Source organism: Raphanus sativus, chromosome 2 (assembly GCF_000801105.2).
Source record: "Raphanus sativus cultivar WK10039 chromosome 2, ASM80110v3, whole genome shotgun sequence".
NCBI lineage: Eukaryota > Viridiplantae > Streptophyta > Magnoliopsida > Brassicales > Brassicaceae > Raphanus > Raphanus sativus.
The window spans coordinates 32960851-32983660 of record NC_079512.1 but is presented as its reverse complement, the minus strand read 5'-3'; the positions used below and the strand labels follow the sequence as shown (position 1 = coordinate 32983660).

The 22810-nt window shown below is 35.0% G+C and overlaps 3 protein-coding genes and 1 long non-coding RNA gene across 4 annotated transcripts; 1 reads left to right on the top strand and 3 right to left on the bottom strand.

Annotated features, from left to right (window-relative positions):
* Window positions 1–2419: 2419 nt before the first annotated feature.
* LOC130499251 (metacaspase-4-like) lies at window positions 2420–3834 on the bottom strand. Its single transcript, XM_056993322.1, has 2 exons — window positions 3403–3834; window positions 2420–2915 (listed from the first exon to the last, which is right to left on the bottom strand). The coding sequence occupies exons 1-2, from the start codon at window positions 3416–3418 to the stop codon at window positions 2563–2565; spliced, it is 369 nt and encodes a 122-aa protein (XP_056849302.1). The 5' UTR covers window positions 3419–3834; the 3' UTR covers window positions 2420–2562.
* A 1423-nt stretch (window positions 3835–5257) lies between these two features.
* Window positions 5258–7024, bottom strand: LOC130508769 (uncharacterized). The gene is made up of 4 exons (XR_008942956.1): window positions 6558–7024; window positions 5940–6093; window positions 5692–5856; window positions 5258–5612 (listed from the first exon to the last, which is right to left on the bottom strand). It is a non-coding gene; the product is annotated as an uncharacterized LOC130508769 (long non-coding RNA).
* Window positions 7025–8929: 1905 nt separating this feature from the next.
* Window positions 8930–14591, top strand: LOC108842800 (uncharacterized). Its single transcript, XM_018615827.2, has 18 exons — window positions 8930–9505; window positions 9597–10146; window positions 10231–10488; window positions 10646–10737; window positions 11061–11271; window positions 11466–11647; window positions 11731–11958; window positions 12078–12259; window positions 12423–12516; window positions 12602–12658; window positions 12754–12888; window positions 13070–13138; window positions 13245–13358; window positions 13446–13607; window positions 13684–13812; window positions 13903–14004; window positions 14091–14164; window positions 14242–14591. The coding sequence occupies exons 1-18, from the start codon at window positions 8978–8980 to the stop codon at window positions 14477–14479; spliced, it is 3405 nt and encodes a 1134-aa protein (XP_018471329.2). The 5' UTR covers window positions 8930–8977; the 3' UTR covers window positions 14480–14591.
* Window positions 14525–16010, bottom strand: LOC108842801 (protein ROH1). The gene has a single exon (XM_018615828.2). It carries the CDS (start codon window positions 15813–15815, stop codon window positions 14616–14618), a length of 1200 nt encoding a protein of 399 aa, XP_018471330.2. The 5' UTR covers window positions 15816–16010; the 3' UTR covers window positions 14525–14615.
* Between the last annotated feature and the right edge of the window lie 6800 nt (window positions 16011–22810).

The window sequence follows — 22810 nt, the reverse complement described above, 5'->3', positions numbered from 1 at the left end:
TCAGAAAGAAAAAATCACACTGAAGTTTTATTTACAGAAAATCCTTTAAATAAAAAAGAGATACATCAAAAATAAAATGAAGATATGATCAAAGAATTCCTGATAAAGTTTTGCAGCTGTTATTTAGATAATCAAATTAATAACTTTACCAAAATATATTTTTGCCGTCAGTTTTTTATTATCCAAAACTGTTTTCTTTCGTCAGTTTACCAACCAGAATAAATTATTTGAGTGTTTTTTCTGTAAAAGGAAAAAACTATTTTAGTTTGATATCATATTTTTTTAAAGAAAACAAAGTTTTTTTTTTACTTTAACTTTGAAATAAGAGAAATTTTAGAATATTGATTAAATCTTAGGCAACTCCCGCACAAACTATCGATTTAATTGTTAAAGAAAAACTATCGATTTATGTTGAGGTGTATAATATAACTATAAACATTCCAGACTCCAGAGGTATATCATTTAGTAGGGACCCTATTAAGTATAACTATAATATCGATCTACAGTATGATATACATAAATTGAGTAACTAGATCGATTTAATATTTTGGTAGTCGCAAAATTCCGTACAAGGCATACTGAGTCGTACGTCCCAATGAACAAATTCGTTGTTTTTATAAGAGATGACATTGACTCTCTTTTTCAAGAAATCTTTCTTGTCACTCTGTTCTGGATCGAATATAGTTTATTGTTATTAAACTATTTGATTGATTACCAAATTTTAGCAAAAAAAACTATTTGATTGATTAAATACTAAAGCCAACAAAACTTTTGCTATAATTTTATTAAGCTAAATAACTTTGGACTTGATGTGATATGTCTCCATACGCGTTTTCGTGCTATTACTGAACTCACCCACTTATATATTGGTAAATCAAATTGTTATTATTTTGTTAAAATTAATTAATTGATATATGTTTTCGATCAAAAATAATAATAATTAATTGATATATGTATACTCCATACCCTATATTTATAATAAGTATTGTTTAAAGTTTATGCACACAAATTAAGAAATTTTTTAAATTTTCTATTTTATTTTTATTTAGTATACTTTTTGTTTGATTTTTTAATAAATAAATTAAAAATTAAGGTAAGAATTGAAAAAAAATATTTAAAATAAAAATTGAAAATATAAAATGACACTAACAGTGAAACAAAATTTAAAAGCTGAAAAACTTAATATAAAACGAAGAAAGTATAAAACTATAAAATGTTGCTACAAATTCCGACCCTTGATTCTCAAATGAAATGGCTAAGAGTAACACTCGCTAATTATATTTGAACATGCATGTGCATATGCTCGATTAAACTGCATATCTTTAGATCTATACCGAGCCGAGTTTAGAAAGAAGTTTATGTTAATGTTGCTTGCACTCCTTTATAAATTAGGATCGGATCAAGATCAATACATTATACATCTATGTTGATTTTGAGTTGTGCCATGATTGATTTCAAAAGTTGACGATAACGCACTACAAGAAAATCAGATATATTTAGTGGATCTTTATGTGGTCATAGGATAAAATAAATAGCAAACTAGACATGGGTGAGAAAGTGTTTTCGGATCCTCCTCTTGAGTGGACTTATTTAACTGGCTCGTCATTTGAAAAACTAAACGTCATCTTGATCTGACTATGCTTAATCAATAAATTACTATTTGTGAAAGTAGAAGGAACATATTAGCTCATATCCTGGTTCAGACTGATTAATCGGTTTGTTACTATGCTTTACTGATGGTTAAATTTCTATTAGCTGATCATTGTATATTGTTGAACACTATCTATGCTTTCGAGATTACTATATATAATTTAATACTTTAATACTGTACCAATTTTTTGAATTATTTTTTTTTTAATTTTTCTAGGAAAATTTGAGACCATTCACATCGTATTGAATTATTTTTTTAGTTTTTTCGGAAAATTTGAGACCATTTGTAACGTTTCGACCATCCACGGTTAATAGGTCAACTCACACCCCGTTAATTTTTTTCAAAAATCTAAAATTATTGTTTACTGGTCTTGCAACCACCTCAAAACATTTTCCCATGTTTTGATCTCAGTCAAACGCTATCGCGAATCATTTCCTAATAGTTCGTTCATCTTTCTACTATTTCAGTTCAAACACTTTTAACTCTAAAATTCTAAATAGATATGTGATGGAAGAAGTAAATCAACTTTTGTGATATATTAGTCAAATTAAACCTTTTAATTGTTTCAATATATCATAATTCGGGATGTTACAATTGATTTGCGTTGGAAATTAGACGGATCCTAAAGTACACTTGGCGAGTGCGTTTGACAAGGAGGTGGTGGCTAATTGGCTGCAGTGGTGACCGACTAATTGATCAGCAAATTATTATTGTTCTTTCTTTTTAACGTGAACATGTAAGAGCAACATTATTGCTATTACCAAATTGTTGGTCTTTAGCTTATTTTTATATTATTGTGGTGTTAAGGACAAATGTTAGGGACAGTCTCAAAACATTTAGATTATTGCTGGGATTTTGAGTGGTCCTTAAGTAAATGTTAGGGACAAATGTAGAGGATGTCAATCACAACATCAGCATCTGCTTCTTGAGGATAAGGTCTGCAGAGGCAGAGACTTGGCTTTGGCAAGGATCATCTCTCCGTCTTCCAACTCCATCTCCTTGGTCTCCACTTCATCAGCCTCGTCTTCCTCCTTCTTGTTCTCTCTAATCGTGCTTTCCACCTTGCTCCGCAAGAACTTCCTGAAACCAAATCTCGAAGAAGACTCTTCCTCTTTCTCTTCCTCCTCCTCCTCGTCTTTCTTATGACTCTCACCAATCTGCTCCTTGGCTTCATCGATCAAGCCACCACTGTGACAAGAGTCTGAAATGATCGTCATCCTACTACCCTGTGGAACTCTGTCCACAAGATCCCTGAAGTCATTATCTGCAAAACAACATAACAGCAACACCAAGAATCTCATCACGCAAGCTCCTTTACATGACCAATCTCAAAAAAAAAACACAATCAAAGATGAAAACTTTTTCACCAAAAGTCATCTTCTTTATCATTATTACCCGATCAGATTCAAAATTAGAACTTCTACTACTATAATCTAAGCAGATCTTCCATCACAAAACAGAGCAACATCATCGGTTTCACTAACAAAACAGAGCAACATCATCATCTCCTCATCAATTAAAAACATAGCGACACGATCAAAGATTCAAAGATGAGAACTTTTACACCAAAAGTCATCTTCTTTATCATTATTACCCAATCAGATCCAAAATTATAACGTCAACTACTATAATCTAAACAGATCCTCTTATCACAAAAAAGAGCAACATCAACGGTTTCACTAACAAAAGAGAGCAACACCATCATCATCTCCACATCAATTGAAAAAAACAGAGCAACATCATTGACTCACCAGTAATCAGATTCATGTCGCAAGGGACAATACATTCATCATAACCAGTGTCATCATCCTCCCCTGTCTCAGCCGGCAACCTCGTACCATGTCCACTGTAATGAACGACGAGAACATCCTCTGAATCAGCCGATCCGACGAGATTCGAGAGCGCCTTGCGGATGTTCTTTGCCCGTGGGTTTGGTATAGGAGTCGTCGGTGTCGATTGCCTTGGAGCAACATGCCGCGAGTTCACAGACACGAAATGAAAGACGAGATTTGGCTTAGAAATCGTCGGCCATTCCCAGCGCGACACGTGTGTGTTAAGGACGTCCGCCAACGTTTCTTAACTAAGGGACGTCCCACGCTTAATTCACTCTTTTTGATTTTCATTTTAATTGCATAATGTTAAGGACGAGGTATAACATACCGCGATAATGTTGCTCTAAGATAACTGAAGGTTTGTTGTCCAAGAAAAAAGATTACTGAAGGTTCACATGTGAAGCAATGAAACGTGACGACATTTTGGTATACATATTTATACATCAGTCACATAACTTTCAAAATCCGGTCCGTAGCCTCAAGTTATTGGCAACTCTACAGTTTTACTACCCTTCGTTTTCTATATTTAAATAGGTTGTGCCCCTAGAAAACATGGCATGTTTGTGCCCACTTTTTAACAACCCTATTTAAGCATAAACTAGATTTTGGTAAACGACGAGACATATTTTTATATGATAATGAGTTAATGACAATTTCATTAATTGCTTTACAAAATGACAAAAAGAAATTGGCAAAATTTGACATGAAACTTAGCGCGTTACTTGATTGAATATATGTTAAAAAGGTATATTCATTTGGTAATATACCGTTTATATGCATACTAGGGGTGGTCCGGCGCTACGCGCCGGTGTCAGATGTTGGTTGGTATAAAATGTTGTGAAGATTTTTTTATCCATTTGGTTGTAGATGATGACGAAGCGGTGGACATATTGACTGAACTTTGTCTTCTCCGGGAGCTCACTTCAACTGCTTTCATTGCCAATTCAACTGGAGTCATAACCATGTTTCCCCAAAATCTAGAAAGCAGAGATACAACGATATAGATCCTGTATCAGATTTTTGTAGTGAAGACTGCAGTGGGCTATTTGTAATGTTTAATTATGATTTTTCATTACCTTACTATATGTTTTGGAATTCACATGGGATGCCCATAGACACCTTTCAACTGTTACTGTTTTATTGAAGTTAGCATTTGCTCACAAATATATTGTGTCCGACTTGTTTAAAACTTATAAGATGCAGCATATGTTGATCACTGAGTTGCAGTCGCTAATAGATAAAAGCATGCCTGAGTTTGGCTAGATTTTTAGCATCACGAATTGGTAATTTTCCTTATAAGTTATTTTTTATTCTGTTCTAATACTGGACTCAACAAATAATCGTTAGGATTGATATAGTCATGACTGGATGTGTTGCTATGTACTTGGATGGAATAATGTCGTCTCAGCTGAGTTTTATTTTTTAAATTTAACGTTTTGTAAAATTCAATGAAATTTACACTGCACTTGATAGAGGACATGGATCGTAAGTTTAAAATTTTATATGCTACGAATCCACAGCGAGAATCAAAATTTTGCTTTAAAGGATAACGCATACTACGCATATTGTAAGCATTCCAAATCATAAGAAGCTAGAACATAATATAAAGTGATGTATGTGAAAACTACATTTAAAAAAAAAAAATTAGTTCTCATAATTTACATTAGTAAGGTGAAAACTTGTAGCGTGTTTCGCAAGGCTGTTTAGTTTTAGCCCTTAGAACGCAAGAACAGAGGTTACTTGAGCTTGAAACCGAAGATTCGGACAACATAAATGGTTTATGCGAGAAGAGTTCATTAAACTTAAAAAACGAACAACCACTTGTCTGAGTTTAAAAAGAAAAAAAGCAGAAATACTGAACAATACTTAAACTAAGAAGCGCAGCTCAAAACGGAACAACAAACTGGTAGAGATAACGTGGTTGTTTGGGTTATAAAGAGGACTCATTCCACACATGCTTTCTTCGGTGCACTCTCCTGATCAAGTCCTTCAGCGGCTGCTTGAAGCCCCGCAAGACGACCATCAGAGGTGGTTGCTTGCTCTGCGACATTGCTTGACCTTGCATCTATAGAATCAGATCCTGGAACAACAGTCTGATGTACCGCTGCTTCAGGGTCCGCTGCACCTTCCTGTCATACACAATACAAAATCTGTGTTAAGATATTTCAAAACCAACAAATTGACATAAGAGAAGTAGACAGCACGCACGGCGAAGGTTGGGATGGGTGCAAAGTTCTCGTGCAGGAAAGATGCGGGAAATGGTAAAGGTTTGGTGGTTTGCAGTGAAATTGAAGTCTTTTAGCTTGAGCTGAAAAGTGTAGGTGTTCCCTACCACATCAGAGAGTGATCAAGGGAGGTCAGTGTCCACCTTCCCTGCATAACGTTCAAAACCATTAGATAAGTTAGAAGTTCAAAAATAGATTACGTTGAAGAAATTAAAAGGCTATAAGACTCACCACAATTTGTGCAGCTTCTGATGCCAAAACATGAGTCACCTTAGCAATCTCTTTATCGAAGCCAACAAAACCAGCTATGCCAGTGATGTCTGACACAGAAAAAACGACCCGATACCCGTAGAGACGCAGGAACAGACCCTTGGACCAAAGTAGACTGTTCATATCAAGAGAAGAGGAAACTTTAAAATCAGAAAACAAAACATAAAAGTATAATGACGTGATAGCAAGAAAATTGAAACGGCAGGAAATTAAAAAAAAAACAAAAACTGTTTACTCTCTAAAATGTAAAGAGTCTGAACAGAGAGGATAATCAGGTTATTGCAGAGAATTGAAATGGGAAGAAATGGGATGAAAACAAAATCTTTGGAATTTCTGAAAAATAAAGAGATTCAACCGAGAAGTTAAAAATACAATCTTGAGATTTTCTGAAAAATAGAAAGACTCAACCTAGAAGATAATTATATGATTGGAAAAATATCTTTTGATAAAAAAAATTCTTTGGAATTTCTGAAAAATAAAGAGATTCAACCGAGAAGTTAAAAACAAAATCTTTAGATTTTCTGAAAATAAGAAAGATTCAACCTAGAAGATAATTATATGATTGGAAAAAATGCTTACTTGTTCATCGATCAATAACATCTCAAGGCTCATCAGTTGTCCCCTTTTGTTGATGTTCTTCGCCTCCCAGAATATCAAAAGACGGACCTCCGCCGCGTTGGAGCATCTCCCGGCTCTCAAGTCAGCAAGAATAACATATGAATTAGACATTGAAATTGGAAGATTGCAAGTTGAAAATTTTCGGATTTGGTTTGAGTTGGAGTTTGCATGGTATGAAGGTGAGATATTTATAGTTGGAGATCTACACCGTTTCAAGGTAAACGAACAGGTGCTCGGAAATCTTAATGAGGAAGGATTTGATTAATCAAGGGAAAAATAAAAATAAATGGCGGATTAAAGGACTTGTGAAACGTTACGGGTAGGAGAGGGTGTATTTGGTTTCTGAATCATCTCGTCGGTGGTGAAGACGCAGTCGCAAAAGGAAGAAGGTGAAGAACGTGGATATCATAGGCTGTTAATAGTTTGGGCTTAAGTGGGCTCACTTTTTAAATATAAAAGAAATCCAAAGCTGTAATCTTAGTTTTCAAAAGACACAAGATCTATGTTTCAAAAATCAGGTGTAAAAAGGAACGCGTGAAATACACATATCAATTAACGTGATGACACGTGTAGGAAAAAGCCCCTATCTCTATAGCTGTTGTGGCGCAAGGAGATGCCATAATAGTCTACTTTATATATATAGATACTAACATTTAGAAAACTATATTAAAGTCTAGGCATGAGCATTCGGGGTCCCAATCGGGTTTCGATTTTATCCAATCGGGTTTCGGTTTTTCGGGTTTATCAAAATCAGCCCCATTCGGATTATTTGAAAGTTCGGTTCGGAACCGGTTCGAGTTCTATCAGGTTCGGATCGGGGTTAGTAAATCTTCAAAGAACCGGTACAACCTTTCGGATTCGGATCCCAATCAGTTCTTCGGTTTAAAAATATCTGATTTGTACCTACTTTGTAACCAAAACATAAGTAAAATTAGTTTGTTTTAGTTTCAAATACCTAATTTGTACCTTTTGTAACTAAAATATAAATAAAATCGGTTTAAAAATAAGAAACGAACATCAGCTAATGAAAACAAAATCTAAATTTAAACATTTCAAAATTCAACAGCCACCTTTAACCATCAACCTACATGTAATAGAACCACCAACCTATATGTAATACATAAATATTTTAGATGTTCAATATATCTTAATGTATTTTGAGTACATATTAGGAATTGAGATCATGTTTGGTATAAAAATTTTCTAGGGTTTTGAATGTTTCGGGTTCTATCGGATATCCATTTAGATTCGGGTTCGGTTCGGATAATACCCATAACCCGAAATACCAAAAAACAAGATCCATTCGGTATTTATGTCGGGTTCGGATTCATTTTTATCGGATCGGATTCGGTTCGGATTTTCGGGTTCGGTTTATTTGCCCAGCCCTATTAAAGTCTACCGAAAAATTGAAACACCGACTAAAATAATATATTACATGTTTGTGCGACAGAAAAATGAAAAACAGAAAACAATCCGATAAATTAGATATCTCATGGAAAAATATGCAAAAATATACGAATGAAAATAAATATACAGAAGAAAACTTGTATAAACAAGTAGAAGCAAATTATTTTTGGGAAAGAATCAAAAATATATTATAAACATATCAAAACATGCATTATGTTTAGTTAAAAACAGAAAACAATCCGATAAATGAAAAATATATTATGTTTAAATGTTAAGATGGAAACAAGATGAAAACTAGACAAAAATGCCTTTATAAAATAACCTAATGAAATATATAAATTAAAAATTCAATTCATTTATTTTATAAAACTCATAATTCAAAATCATACTATATATGCAAAATAAAAACTATTTTATAATTATATTTAATTAAATTTGTCAAATAAACCCACCTCAAGCTTTATACTGTGAGGAGAAAGAGCAGCAATCTCAAATTTTGCTTAGTAATATTATTGAACTAACTAAATAACTATTTATTTAAGTTAGTATAGTTTTTTAAAAGAAAATATTTTATAAATAAAAGAGAAAAACTAATATGCAAAATTATATGCTTTATTATTAGTCATAAATCGTTTTATTTGAAAATAAAATCATTCTCTTTTTCTTCTACGCATAATTATTCAAATAAATTTTTTGTAGAAATTTTTTTAAAATAAAAATGTAAATATTTCATAATTAAAAAAAAACTTTTTTATACATTATAAAACAAGATTTTAAAACGTTTCAGAGAGTTAGAGAGACGGTTAAACCGGATAGCAATCATCGGGTTGGGTTATACCAATCAGAGAGTTAGAGAGACGGTTAAGCAAAACCGGATAGTTTCCCGGTAGATTATGCACACCTGGTTTATAAAAGTCTGTTTGTTTCTGTTTTTTTTTTCACCTTAAACCCTAAACAAAAAACCTCTCGGAGCTATGGCGGCCGCCGTTGAAGCACAGCACCAAAACAGAGGAGACGAAAACGAAGAAATCTCCTTCAAAGATGGCGACTCCGACATCTGCCAGCAGCTCATGGACCGTTACGCCAAGTCCTCCGCCTCGCAGCACCGTCACCTCGTCGCCACCGCCGCCGCAATGCGCTCCATTCTCACATCGGAGTCTCTTCCGCCGTCTCCTCCCGCTTACTTCGCAGCTGCTATATCCTCGCTCGACTCTTCCACCGCGGCGGATCCGATGGCGGTGTCTGCTCTGCTCACGTTCCTGTCCATAGTCGTCCCTCTGGTTCCTCGTGGAGGAATCTCAGCTCCTATGGCTCGTGAGGCTGTGAGTGTTCTCGTGAGACCTGTTGATGGGGAAGGGGAGAAACTCGGTGTTGCTAGCTTGAGAGCTGGTGTGAAGTGTATTGGGACATTGCTTGTGGGTTTCTGTGATTTGGATGATTGGGAATCTATTCGAATTGGGTTTGGTTCGCTTCTCAAATTCTCCATTGATAAACGCCCAAAGGTATCACCTTTATGTTCATTCTAGTTTTATTGTATTGCCCTTTTCTCAAAGTTTCAATCTTTGGTTTTTGTGTGTGTTTGCTTTCTGTTAGGTTAGAAGATGCGCTCAAGAGTGTTTGGAGAAGCTGTTTGGTTCTCTCCGGTTATCATCGACTGTTATCAAGGAAGCAAGTGATACGTTATATGCTCTACTTAAAGAACATAAGCCTGTCTTGTCTGAACTAAGCTCGAGGAAGGTTGTGGAAGGTTCTAAGGCTGAGTCATCATTGAAATCCGAGAACGCAGAGGCTGCGCATGTGCTAAACGTTCTCAGTGCTACGGTTCCATTTCTCTCTGCCGAAGTTAGTTCTAGTGTTTTCTCGGAGCTTTGTGAGCTTATGGGGTCTCAGTTCTCGCCCCTGACGAGGCAAATTCTCAAAGCGATTGATGCTATCTTCAAGAGTTCAGATGATGCAGTTGTTGTTCCTGAGATTGAAGGAGTCATAGCTTCTTTGACTGGTTATGTATCGTTACACGACAAGAATCCTGCTGACACTGTCGTTCATGCGAGCACCTTGTTGAAAAGTGCTTTGGAGAAAGCCGACTCAGTCGAGCCGACATTGTGTCTAAGGCAACTTCCACTAGTTTGTGGGTCATTGGCAGGTAGCTATTTTTGTTCTTCATTACACGGACTTGGATTTCATATCTATTATGATGAATTCAAACTTTCCGTTTCCTATTCTTTAGGTCTTCTGACTTCCGAGGACGATGTTGCATCCCAGGCCTCAGTTATATTGAAAGATTTGATCAGCAGCTACATCGATACAGATAATCTTCTGACCGAGGGAAGCTTGTCTAGTGAAGATGAGGATAACTTAACCGGTGGAGACAATATAAATGCAGCAAGAAGTGTGTGCACTGTCTTTGAGAGTACACTTAACTCGTGTGATGGAATTCCAAACGAGCACATTTTAACGGTCACAGCTCTTTTGATTGAGAAACTTGGTAGGTGTACTTTCACTAAGGTGTTATGTTTTGTCATTCTGAACATATTAGCTAAGAGAACAATTTGTTACAAGCAAACATTTTGCTTTCCGAAAAGCTTATTTAAATTTGGTGTGAGTAACACATAAATATTGAGTTCTATCTCCCATTATTTCAGGAGACCTTTCATATATTCTCGCAAAGGATATCATTTTAAAGCTTGCAGACATGATGAAAAAAGCAAGTGGAGGTACTTCTAGCTCACAATATGTAAGTTTTAATAATGCTCCCGCTTAACCAATATTCCATAACTTTCTAGATTTGCAAAACGTATATTATTGTTACGAAAGTGCCTGTTTTGTTACAGTTATGGTTTTGGTTTCTTACTTACTTTAGGAATGGGTTTGGTTCAGAAGGTTGTTTATTAAAATGTCTGGTGCATTTAGTACTTAAAGATGTATTCAATAATATTTCATAATTAATAAAAAGGACATCTTGATCCTCATCATATTTTTTTGTTCGCAGTTTCTTACGATATGAAGAGTCTATCTATATATTTTTATTTATTTATAATAGATTGGACTTATCTGCAGGTTCAACAATGCATTGGGGCTGCAGTGGTTGCCATGGGACCAGCGAAGCTACTAACACTTCTTCCTATCACCCTTTATACTGAGAGTCACTCATGCACCAATGCTTGGCTAATTCCTATCTTAAGAAAGCATATTGTTGGAGCATCTCTTGAGTATTATGTCGACCACATTGTTCCCCTTGCAAAATCGTTGATGCTTACTTCTAAAGAAGGTACTTTCCTATGCAGACAGTGAGAATTTTTATTTGCATTAAAATAATAGACTTTTCAATCAGAATTTGCTGTAGTATTCCGCCACTGGCTCTTACATCATGCAAGAATATACAAATTACCACAATCCCTTGATTATTTCTCTATGTATCTGCCAATTCTTTCAATGACATTTATGTATGTTCTGGTTCATCAGCTAAAAAGTCAGGTCACGGGAAAACGTTGCGGACATGTGGTCATGAGCTGCTGAAACTGTTACCTGCCTTTTGTAACTACCCAATTGATGTGCCCCAGAAATTTGGATCTTTAGTGAAGCTGATGGTTAAGTTTATTAAGAAAAAATCTTTCATGCATGAAGCCGTGGCTGTTTCTCTACAGGTGAGTTCCTTCGCATTTCACTTTAAACAATATCTTGTTGTTTTTACATAGTTCAGTCTCAGTAAATTTTTTTGCTTGTTCAGATGCTTGTAAATCAGAATAAGAGAATCCCTAAGCCCATTACCGATGTGGACGAAAAAGGCACCAATTTAAGTGAAGATGCCAAACCAGAGGTTGATAGTAGATTTCACTATTCGAAGAAAGCTTCAGTGAAAAACATGAAGACTTTGGCATCAAGCTCGGCAGAACTGCTTCAAACTCTTGTCGATGTATTAACTGCCTCCGGCGCTCAGATCAGTGCAGACTTTAAGGTTAGCAAATCAGAATTTAAACAATTTGTTCAGCCTATCTCAGTGGGTTCGTTTGATATAAGTAGTTAAAGTTCTTATTGGCTGAAGATTACATCATTTATATGCTCTTGTAATGTCAGGCTGCAATTGGATGCTTAGCTTCTACTCTGGATTCTTCAGTGAAGAAAAAGATTCTAATTTCCTTGCTAAATAAGTTTGATCCTGCTGGTGAAAGCGAGATTGAAGGGCAAGTCAACCAGTCTAATGATTCAATTGATGAAGAGAAAGACAACGGCAGTGCTACAAAGACACAGTTAAAGAGGTATAGCTCTAGAAATATATGTCCTTGTATATTAAATTTTATTATCCTTTTAAAATATCTCTTCCATGACTTGTTAAATTAGCATGACATCCATGTAGATATAATAAGTCTTTGCCTGTTATTTTCATTTACGTGGTACGACTTCTTTGACGCTCGCTTACAGGAGTGCTGTGCTGGATCTTGCATCTTCATTTGTTGAAGGAGCCAAGGAAGATCTTGTTGAATTGATATATAATCTTGTCCGCCAAAGTTTTCAGGTATCTTACTAAACTTCAGCTTAGAGATTTTACTCACTAGATATTCCTATGTAGAGGCTAATCCATGATCTGTTTTTGGTCTCAGGCCACTGATGAGGCTGATCTTCGTGGGGCATATAACACACTGAGCAGAATTCTAGAGGTTGCTTACCCGATTTGAACTTGTTGTAGCAGCTCTTACAGTGATCACTGGCTGGTACTCAGTATATTTATGTTGATTTACCTTCTTTGGTGCAGGAACATGGCTGGTTTTGTTCATCTCATTTTGCAGAGGTGATAGAGATGTTACTCAGCCATAAAACTCCGGAGGATGAAGCATCTTCTAGAAGTCGATTTGCATGTTTCCACGTCCTAATGGCTCATGGAATTCAGGTGTAAATTATATATCCTTTTCTATCAAATAACTTTATATTAGCATGGCGTTTGTTGTCCATCTATCATACTTTAATTGTAGCTTCAGAACATCCATGCTTTGTGTTAGAAAAATGTACAATTCAATATTTGCCCTACGAAGACAATTACCAATATTCTAATGTTTTATTTCTCTCTGCAGTCAAGCTCAGAGGAGGAGAATGAGAAGGCTTTTCTTATCTTGAATGAAATGATCCTTACACTTAAAGATGTAAGCATACTGTTTGCCTCGTTTCTGTTTGCTTCTTCGCTGCTTAAGGGAAACAATACGACTACTAAACATGTTTTTAACATTTGTTTTGCCTTTGCATCTACAGGGGAAAGAAGAACATAGGAAAGCAGCTTGTGATGCACTGGTTATGGTATATACCACCCTGAAAAATTCACCATCTATGAACAGCGATGAACTTTGTCCCAAACTGATTAACATGGTGAGTACATCGTAGGAGATATCATATCAATTCTTGTCAACTCTCTGTTATCTCTCAAATGACTAATCAGAACCCATGATTCTTCAGATAAGTGGTTACATATCTGGAACATCACCACACATAAGGAGTGGAGCAGTGTCTGCGTTATCTGTCTTGATATACAAAGACCCTGAGATCTGCCCGTCTTCTCCAGAGCTTCTTTCCTCTGTTTTAGAATTGCTTCACACCAAATCCATTGAGATTATAAAAGTAAGCCTACCTCTTGTTGCTCTTTTAAGTATTGTGTTTTTTTTTGTTTGTTTTCTCACTCGGGGTGTATATGCAGGCTGTTTTGGGTTTTGTGAAAGTTTTAGTCTCGACATCGCAAGCCCAGGACTTGCAGAGTCTACTGCAGAACCTCTTATATGAGATTCTCCCCTGGTCATCTGTTTCAAGACACTATTTTAAATCAAAGGTAATAATGAAATGGTGCTCTTACCAATTCTTCTCTTTGCTCGAAAACGTGATGATTGACTAACCAATACAAATACATGTGGATATTTAGGTAACGATCATAGTTGAGATTATGATAAGGAAGTGTGGCACCCGCGCAGTCCAGCTAGCCACACCAGACAAGCACAAGACTTTCCTCCAGACAGTTTTAGAGGTATATTTCTCTCTCTCTCCCTCTCTGTAAATTTTGTTGTAAAGAAATGGATGCATCATCTTGGAACTTTCTATCTTAATGTGCAGAACCGTTCGAGCAAAGCAAAGGAGAAAGACGAGACGAATGATTCGCAGACGACATCCATCGACTCCTCGAGAGAGTAAAGATCCTTTAGAGACAAGAACACACATCCAATCAAATCACTGCTTGCTCATTAATTCTTTTTTTTTTATACAGGACAAGGAAAAGAAATCATTCATCAGAAACAACAGCCAGACAAGACGGCGGCAAAGAACACATCAAATTCAAACGGCATAAGAGCACACATCATTCAGATACTAATGGAAGCAGAACCGGACCAAAGCGCCCCGGTAACAGAAGCTTCGGAAAGCATAGGGAAGCTTCTGGAAACAATCACAAGTCAGGAAAAGACACACGGAAGCCACAGAAGAACAGATTCAGGAAAGCACCATGAATCCTATAATCTCAAGTCAGTTTTGCAGTTTTTCAGATAACCAAAAATCAAACGTATGGTGTGTATGTAATACTAATTGTAGATTATACACATCAATATTTTTCATAGATTAGTGTTTTTTTTAAAAGACTAAAAACTAGATTGCATGAGTTTGTTCAAGCACTGAAACAATCTCTAGCCTGCTTCTCACCAATCTATGGAACACTGCTCTCACTTGTCTCTGCAAATCCTCCAATCCAACTTCCATTCCCCTGCAAATCTCATCCATCTCATCCACCTTCTCCGCAACTTCTTCCGCCTCCGCTTCCTCCGCCGGAAACCTAAACCTCTCCGTGAATTCCAACAAAGACAACCCTATCTTCTCCATCCTCTGCATCTCCTCCATCAACCCCCCACAACCACCACCACCACAGCCAAAACGCTTCTCCTTCCGTTTCATCTCTTCACCAACCTTCTCCTGAATGTTCACCGCTGCGCTAGCCCAGCTCTGGTGTTTCGGAAGCTGCAACGGCGCCACAAGAACGTTGCTTGTCTGGCAAGGAACCGCAGCGACTAGCACCCACATCACAAGAGCCATAACACTGCTCATTATATAAACCTGCATCGCCGCTCCCGTAGCTTCGGCTCCACGTGGCAGCACGAGATTAGCAACCATCCCTTGAATCTGCTTCGTCGCCGACCAGTTCTTGCTGACGTGGCCAGACGATCCTCCACCCCCTACTACGGTGACGTTGCTGCGCTGTCCAAACGACCACGACCTCGACGTTGTCCTTTTGTTACTACTACTACTACTGCCATTGCTCCTATCTTTCACGTCGCCGTTTAACCCAACGATAAGGCTTGCTAACGCACGCTTCGCTCTACGAACGCTTCCGTCACATAACGGCCGTTGTTTAAGCGCCGTTACGGCTATCTCCGCAAGACGCCGGCTCTGTCTAACGGAATCAACACCGTTAACGACGGCGTTACATAAATCAAGCGCCTTTAGAATCCGATCAAGCATTTCAGTCAAAACCCTCTCCAAAGACGGCGACCTCGAGATCTGAACCGTGGAGAGGAGGACGCCTTTGAACTCCGTCTCGCACGACACGAAAACGTCGAGGAGGTTCTGTAGCCACGGGATCGAGAGAATCGGATCGGACGGCTGAGAGGAGGGGGCCTCGGTGGTGTCGGGAGGAGGCGAGATTAGCTCCGAGAAACGGTCGGATACGTGTTTTTGAAGGTAGTCGAGTTCCTCGAGCTCTTGCTCGTGGTTGACGTCCATGGAGATGATCTGGTTGCGGCGGATGCTGATTCGGCTGAGGAATGAGCCTTGAAACTCCGTCGCCGGCGCCATTTAGTGTAGTTGTGTGATGATGAATCGAAGAGAAAAGTGAGTTCTTTTTCTTCGTTGTTGTTTCGGATGATAGAAGGAGAGATTTTTTTTTTCGAAAGAGGAAGAAAATAGAGGAGAGAAGGGGTTTGAGAGTTTAGATGAAAGCAGGAACTGAAATAGTGGAAAGCATGTTCGTGTCGGAAAGGGATTTTAATGTTTTTTTCTTTCTCTTTCTTTGGTACTCGCTGAGTAAAAGAATATTCGTCGATTGGTCTATTATTACAGACTTTTTCTCCCCGACGTCAATTTTAATTTCAGAATGAAAAACTAGTAATCTATAGACCTATTCAAAAATCGATTTTTTTATTATTTATGTATATATCTATAACATCATTAACAAGTGAATAAAAAGAACAAATAAAAGTATATTAATAAAAACAAAGAAGAACGATTGTTTTTTTTTATATTTCGGGAAGAACAATTTTGTTTATAAAATTTACGATGAGAATGAAAAAAATGAAAAGAAATTATTACTTATAAAATTCGTAACTTTTAAAATGATAGATAAATACATTTTAGTGAATAATGATATAATAATACTCATTTTTGGTCCATTCAAACGGAAAACAACAAATAAAATAATTCGAATGGGTATATCAGAATATGATGTGGGAAAAAAGTGAACGTATATATAGTGTGCTTTTTAGTTAATAGATGGAACAAGTGTATAGTCAGTCATGTGTTATGAACAGACGTTCAAGATGTAGAATGATCCGTGACCGTGACCGATCTTGAAAAAACACTACAAGAGAAGTATGCTAACTCCGACAAAACTTTCCGAGAATCTTTGTCATCGGCAAAATCACGATAAGTTTCTGATAATTTACCGATAATTTTAATAAGTTGTTGGCATTTTATCGGAAAGTTCCGATATACGAATTTTATCGGAATTTCATCAAAAAGTATTTTCTCGGAAAAGTGTATTCACCGACAAACGTATTGTTTTCTCGGTAACACGTCGCAAAGTAAATGAAACTTCCTCGGAACCAGTTATTATTTTATTTTTTCATTAACTTCTCTCAATTTTCATTAATCAGTTATTAAAACTATTTCTAGCCATTAATGGTCATCGTTTATCTTTACCTTTCTTCTCTTCTTCCTTAACATTTTCCTTTACTTCTCATCTCCATCAATCTTCTTCCTTAATTTCTCTTTTCTCTTCAGTTATTGTTAATCTTCTCTGATTTTCTCTCTCGTTTCTTTTTCCTTTTGTCTCACATTGGCTCTTTATTTAGATCTCTCTTTCAGATCTGCTTTTTCTTTTCTGCAAAACACAACTTTTTTACACGACCATCTTTGCTGACAATCCTCCACTTCCATTAACATCACCGCTTATCCTCCACCATCAACGCCGTCGCAGTTTCTCTCACAACCACCGCCGTTGCAGATTCTTTCAGGACCACCACCGTTGCAACTACAGTTGCAGTTTCTTCAAGACCTACGCTGTTGCCGTTTCTGTCAGGGCCACCGCCGTCCCAGATCCTTTCACAAGGTCGCCGTTTCTTCCATCACCACCTCATCCATAGATCTCTCTCCACATTGTAGAAATTAGTTTTATTATAATTTTTGTGTTTAATTTTCATTTTTCAGTTGTAATTCTTTAATAATTTCAAGATTTAATTTATATTATTTCTATTTTATTAATGTTTTTTGTTATTTTGCATTTATTTTTTTTAATAAAGTTTTTAAATGTCATCGGAACGGTCTCGCTAACTACCGAGAATGTGTTTTGTCGTTATTTTCCGAGAACGTGTTTTCTCGGTATTTTCCGACAATGTACCGACCTATGTTCCGTCAAACTCCGAGGGATTGGCATTTCTCGGAAAACCCTCGGTAATGACGTATTCCGACAAAGTTCCAATAAATTACAGCGTCGGCACTAAGGTCTGTTTCTTGTAGTGAAATGTCTAAAAAGATTTCTAGCGGTTTCGTCAAGTTTGGGACTACTCTGAAGTTCTGAAGGACGTGTAGAAAGATCATATATCTATCTTATTAAAAGAGAAGTACACATTTAAAAATACCATTAGTTTTCACTTCTATTTACGTTTTATGCCACTGTAGTATTAATTAAGCTTCCTATTTTTATGCTTGTCTTTTTCACTTCACTTAATGAGTTTTCCAAAATTAAATACACAATTAAATAATACTTCATATTTTAATGTTTTGTCTTTTCCACTTAGATTAATGTGTTTTCCAAAACTAAATTTGAATTAAATACACTTCCTTAACTTCTCCATTAAATCAATGTCAAATTCAAAAAAAATTACATTTTTATTGGACAAACAATTCATATAAATTATAATATAAACTTTTCATTTAACGAATCTGAACGAAAGAAAATATTACCAAATTTGAACAGAAACTAGATAATATCCAACGGATTTACCATTTTGGTATCTAAAGAACCATAACCAAACCTGATCCAAACGAAATATTTCGGATATTCAAATGTATTTAAATCATATTTATATACTTCAATATGTTAGTTACTTTTAGAGTTAATATCCAAGATATAAGCTATTTTAAAGATGTTTAAAATATTTGAAATATAAAAAATAGTCAAAAGTAAACATCTAAAGTAGATAAACAATAATCAAAACACCAAAAATACTTAAAATATATATTTATTCTCCATCCAAATATTCAAATTAAACATATTTTAAATTTTTAATTTAGGTACTTTGGCTTACATTACTCAAATTTACATGTTATATTATTTTTATTTTTAGATTTAGGGATATTTAAGATATATAAATTTTGAAAATTTAAAATAGTTTAAGCGGGTTATCAAACCCGCAAAGATCCGAATCAAACCGGAACAAAAATTTATAAATACACGAATAGAGCTATAATCTTTAGACTCGAAAAATCTCAAACCCGAATAGATTTTAACCGAATTCGAATAGGTACCCAAATATTCACCCTTAACTTAGTCAATATAAAACGATCAACTATTATAATTATTCTATTTAGTATAAATAAATAAAAACTAAAAATGAAAATTAATACCCGTGCGATTGCACGGGTCAAGATCTAGTCATATATTAAAGTAGAAGATATGATGCATTTAAATGGACGCGTATAGATAAATTTAAAAGAAATTAAATGAGCTTATCAAATATGATCTTATAGTTTACCGAAAAATGATCTTATATGTGTATATATGTGTATGTACCTATCTGCAATGTAAAGGTTAATAAGGTTAATGTTCAATGAATAATTAACCATCGTTTGAATAATTTGGTGATATATTAATTTAAGAGATATATAAACATGCACAAAATAACAATAACAACACATATGTATCATAAATTCAGTCTATAGTCTATACAAGTAGCTGTTACAAAAAAAAAAGTCTATACAAGTAGCTTTAGATTTCTGTTTATATTGTTTATGTGGTCACATTGCCTGTTTATAGAGATATATAGCTTTACATTTCTGTCGGTCACCTATTACTTGGCGTTCGAGTGTCATACACCATGTATTTTCCATGTCTGAATTCTGATGTGATATCATTAAATGCATGTAATGCTATCTCTAGGGAGGGCAACGATATAACCCTCGGTAATTATTCTTAGCACGCCCTTAAAGCTCGCCATTAGCTGTCCATCGCGTTGAAAATATTGCGTTAACAACGAAACTCAAGATGACAGGCTATTATATTCTATGAAGAAGCATATTTATCCTTACGAGCGCACACAATGTTCTAATATACTTCTTTTGTATCTGAGGAGGATGTTTTAATGTATTTATATATTTTCACTTTTTAATAATTAAATTTCATGTATTAATTTTTAATTTTGATTAATTAAAATCTTATTTGATTTTTAATAAATTTCACCATTTATATTTTATATGTAAATTTAAAATTTAAAAATATATCACTTTAAAATTAAAACATTAAACGTTCAAATATAACAACAAATTATAAAACATCACTTCTATTTAAATATACGGAGAGAGTGTATATCATCAATGTATGCAAAAATTAGGGCAGTCACATAGATGGAAGCGGTAATTACGGGGGTATCATGACCTGGTCCTCTTATGTGAATTTTAAAGCCATTTAAAGTGGTAGGTGAAATTAACCGTTAGTGACAGTTAGAAAAGAACAATAAACAATTGTACAAACGCCGTCTGTTATCAAAAACCTCTTTGCATTCCTTTTTTTTTTATCAAACCTCTTTGCATCCCCTTTTACACATTTTTTTCTTAGAATACCACTTTATCACTAGAGAGAGCAATTATAAGAAAGACACATGACAGTATAAAGTGATCATTAGCTTTTGGCAGTATATCATTAGCTTTTACTTAAGGAATTAATTATTTATTAAACTTTAAACCATACTAGTATATCAAAGGGCGGGTATATTTTTTGTTTTTAATTTTTTAATTTGTGTTTTATTTATAATCATATTTACTATATTTAAAAATTATTAGTTAAATTTTTTGATAATTATATTGAATTTGTGATGTTATATAACTATACACTTGTACACAATATTTTGAAACCGATCCGAATTCGCGATTAAACCGGCAAACTCGTGGATCTGGTATGTAATTCGGTTTGAGTTTTAGGAAAAACATCATTGTTTAATAATCTGGTAAAACCCACGAAACTCGGTAAAACCCACGGAAACCCGGTAAAACCCATGGAAATCCGCTAAAACTTAAAACTCGGTTACCAGTTGAACCACTGGTTAAACCAATACGTAATTTTTAATTATTAACTTTTTAGATTTTTAATTATATTATTAGAATATGTTTGTATTCTAATTAGGAAATTAGATTTTTGGTTTTTATATAAAAAATATATATATATGATCTTGTGGATTATGAATCTATTGACAAATCTAATTGTTGTGATTTGGTATTAGTTTATTTTTGTTATCAATTATCAATTATAATTTTATGTTTTACTTTTAGATTATTTTAGATTTAAAATTTAATTTTATTATTTACAATAGACATTTAAATACTTAAAAAGTTATTAATATTTTGTAAAATTTAGTTCAAGCATATGAGCTTTTCATAGAAAACCTACCCGTATACATACATATCCACTTTCTATATTTTATAAACTAGGAGTAAGGAAAAAATACATAAATACAGTATATTAGTCTATATCGTATATGTAGAAGGCGGTTATATTTTGATTCCTGAATATTTTTGGTTGTTAAATAAATACTATGATTTTGGAATTAAATATAGGATAATTAATAGGTGAAGTAAAAGAGTAAGGAAAATGAAACAAAAATATATATATTCGTACATTTATGTTGCAATATTTGTAGCCCTTAAAAATAGAATTTAGTGGTTATGGAGGTTGACTATATATTAAGTTATGTAGTTTTTTTATTATTATTATACGGTTACTTCAGTTAGTTATATTTGGATGCCACTTTTTTAAATTGGACCTAACCCATATCAATTGGAGATGTTGAAGAATCAATACAATACTATTCCACAAATAACGCGCACAATCCCAATCAATATCGCATCTTCAATTCCTTTTATGAACACATCTTCAATTCTAAACAAATGAATAGAAAACTGAAGTTGCATATCATTGTCACAACGGTATTTTTAACAATCAAAAGCGACAAATAAGATATATTATAATTAGTGTTATTTTGTTTCGCCGTCACATGACAACCACGATAATGAATTTAAACGCGTTACATGTTACACAACAAGAATGAATTTAAACGCGTTCTTTTAGAATCTAAAGGGGGAAATTAATGGATAAAAAATAAAACAGCAGAATTAACAATTATTCAAATTCATAATAATAATAATAATAATAACATTGTTGGATACCCCACTTGGTTAACGAGACTCTTTTAACATGATATATAATCTTCACCAAATACAAGTCTAAAACAGTAAAAGAATAAGTTTATTACGTAAATACGAATTTAGAAGCTGAATTAGTCGAATTCTCGTGAAAAGAGTTTTTTTAAATAAATTTAAATCATTAGACTATGAATTATTTTAAAGTTTGGGACCCTAAATAAAGTTATATTAATTAGAGGCTGAAGCGAGTGTATTTTTAAATACATTGTAGACACAGTTCTGATCGAAACGTTTTAATGTTGTTGGCTATTGTAGTTATATCCTTATGTCTCTCAGTAGACTTGTAATGGTGTGAATTTCAGACTCGGATTAGACTCGGATTATTTCAGTATGTCCAAAAGATGACAAAAAGTAATAATAACAGTGTTATCTGCCCCCTGTAGTAATAATAACAAAGACAAATGCATCCATGATCCAACAACTCACGGTGGATTGAATTTAATTGTTTAGTTTGTGATTCAATCAGTTTTTTTGGACAATTACACCATAAAAGATACGGAAACATTTGGATAAAACATTTTATATGATGGGCTGGGCTAAATCGTGATAAGGCCTTGACTCACTAAACTCTCAAAGATTTCTCATATCAGTGGCTCAAGGTAACCACTGGCTGCTGATCAAGCTGTTGCCAGTATTACTATTTTTTTTTTTTTTTTTTTTTTTGTCATCAACCCAACTAGGCCTAGATCAATTGGAGAGCAGACGAGCCGATCCTCCTAGGAGTATCTCCATCTGTCTGGGTCTGATCTATGTGGGAAAAGAGGTATCCTCTGGACCGTGCACTCTTGGCTAGAGCATCCGCTCGCTCGTTCCGACTTCTCGGAATATGAGAGATACTCACATCCTCAAAGTCTCCCTGGAGTCTTTGGAATTCCTCTATGTTAGTCGCGAAGGCTGGCCAGTCCGTCGGGTTGGCCATCATCTCCACGAGGTCCCTACAATCCGTTTCAAACCGTACGGATCTCATCCTCATGTCTCGCAGGCAGGTGGCCGCCCATAGTAATCCTTCCATCTCCGCATGGAGAGCCGAAAGACTCCTATGACAAGCACGTAACCCAAAATGTTCTCTGTCCATTCCATCCTTAAAACACCATCCTAAG

Excerpts from the sequence above, each read along its gene's own strand:
- LOC108842801 (XM_018615828.2), bottom strand. The coding sequence starts at position 15,815 with ATGGCGCCGGCGACGGAGTTTCAAGGCTCATTCCTCAGCCGAATCAGC.
- LOC108842800 (XM_018615827.2), top strand. The coding sequence starts at position 8,978 with ATGGCGGCCGCCGTTGAAGCACAGCACCAAAACAGAGGAGACGAAAAC. Across the intron at positions 11,272-11,465 it reads GATGCTTACTTCTAAAGAAG|CTAAAAAGTCAGGTCACGGG; the intron begins GTACTTTCCTAT and ends CTGGTTCATCAG. Across the intron at positions 13,359-13,445 it reads GTCCCAAACTGATTAACATG|ATAAGTGGTTACATATCTGG; the intron begins GTGAGTACATCG and ends ATGATTCTTCAG.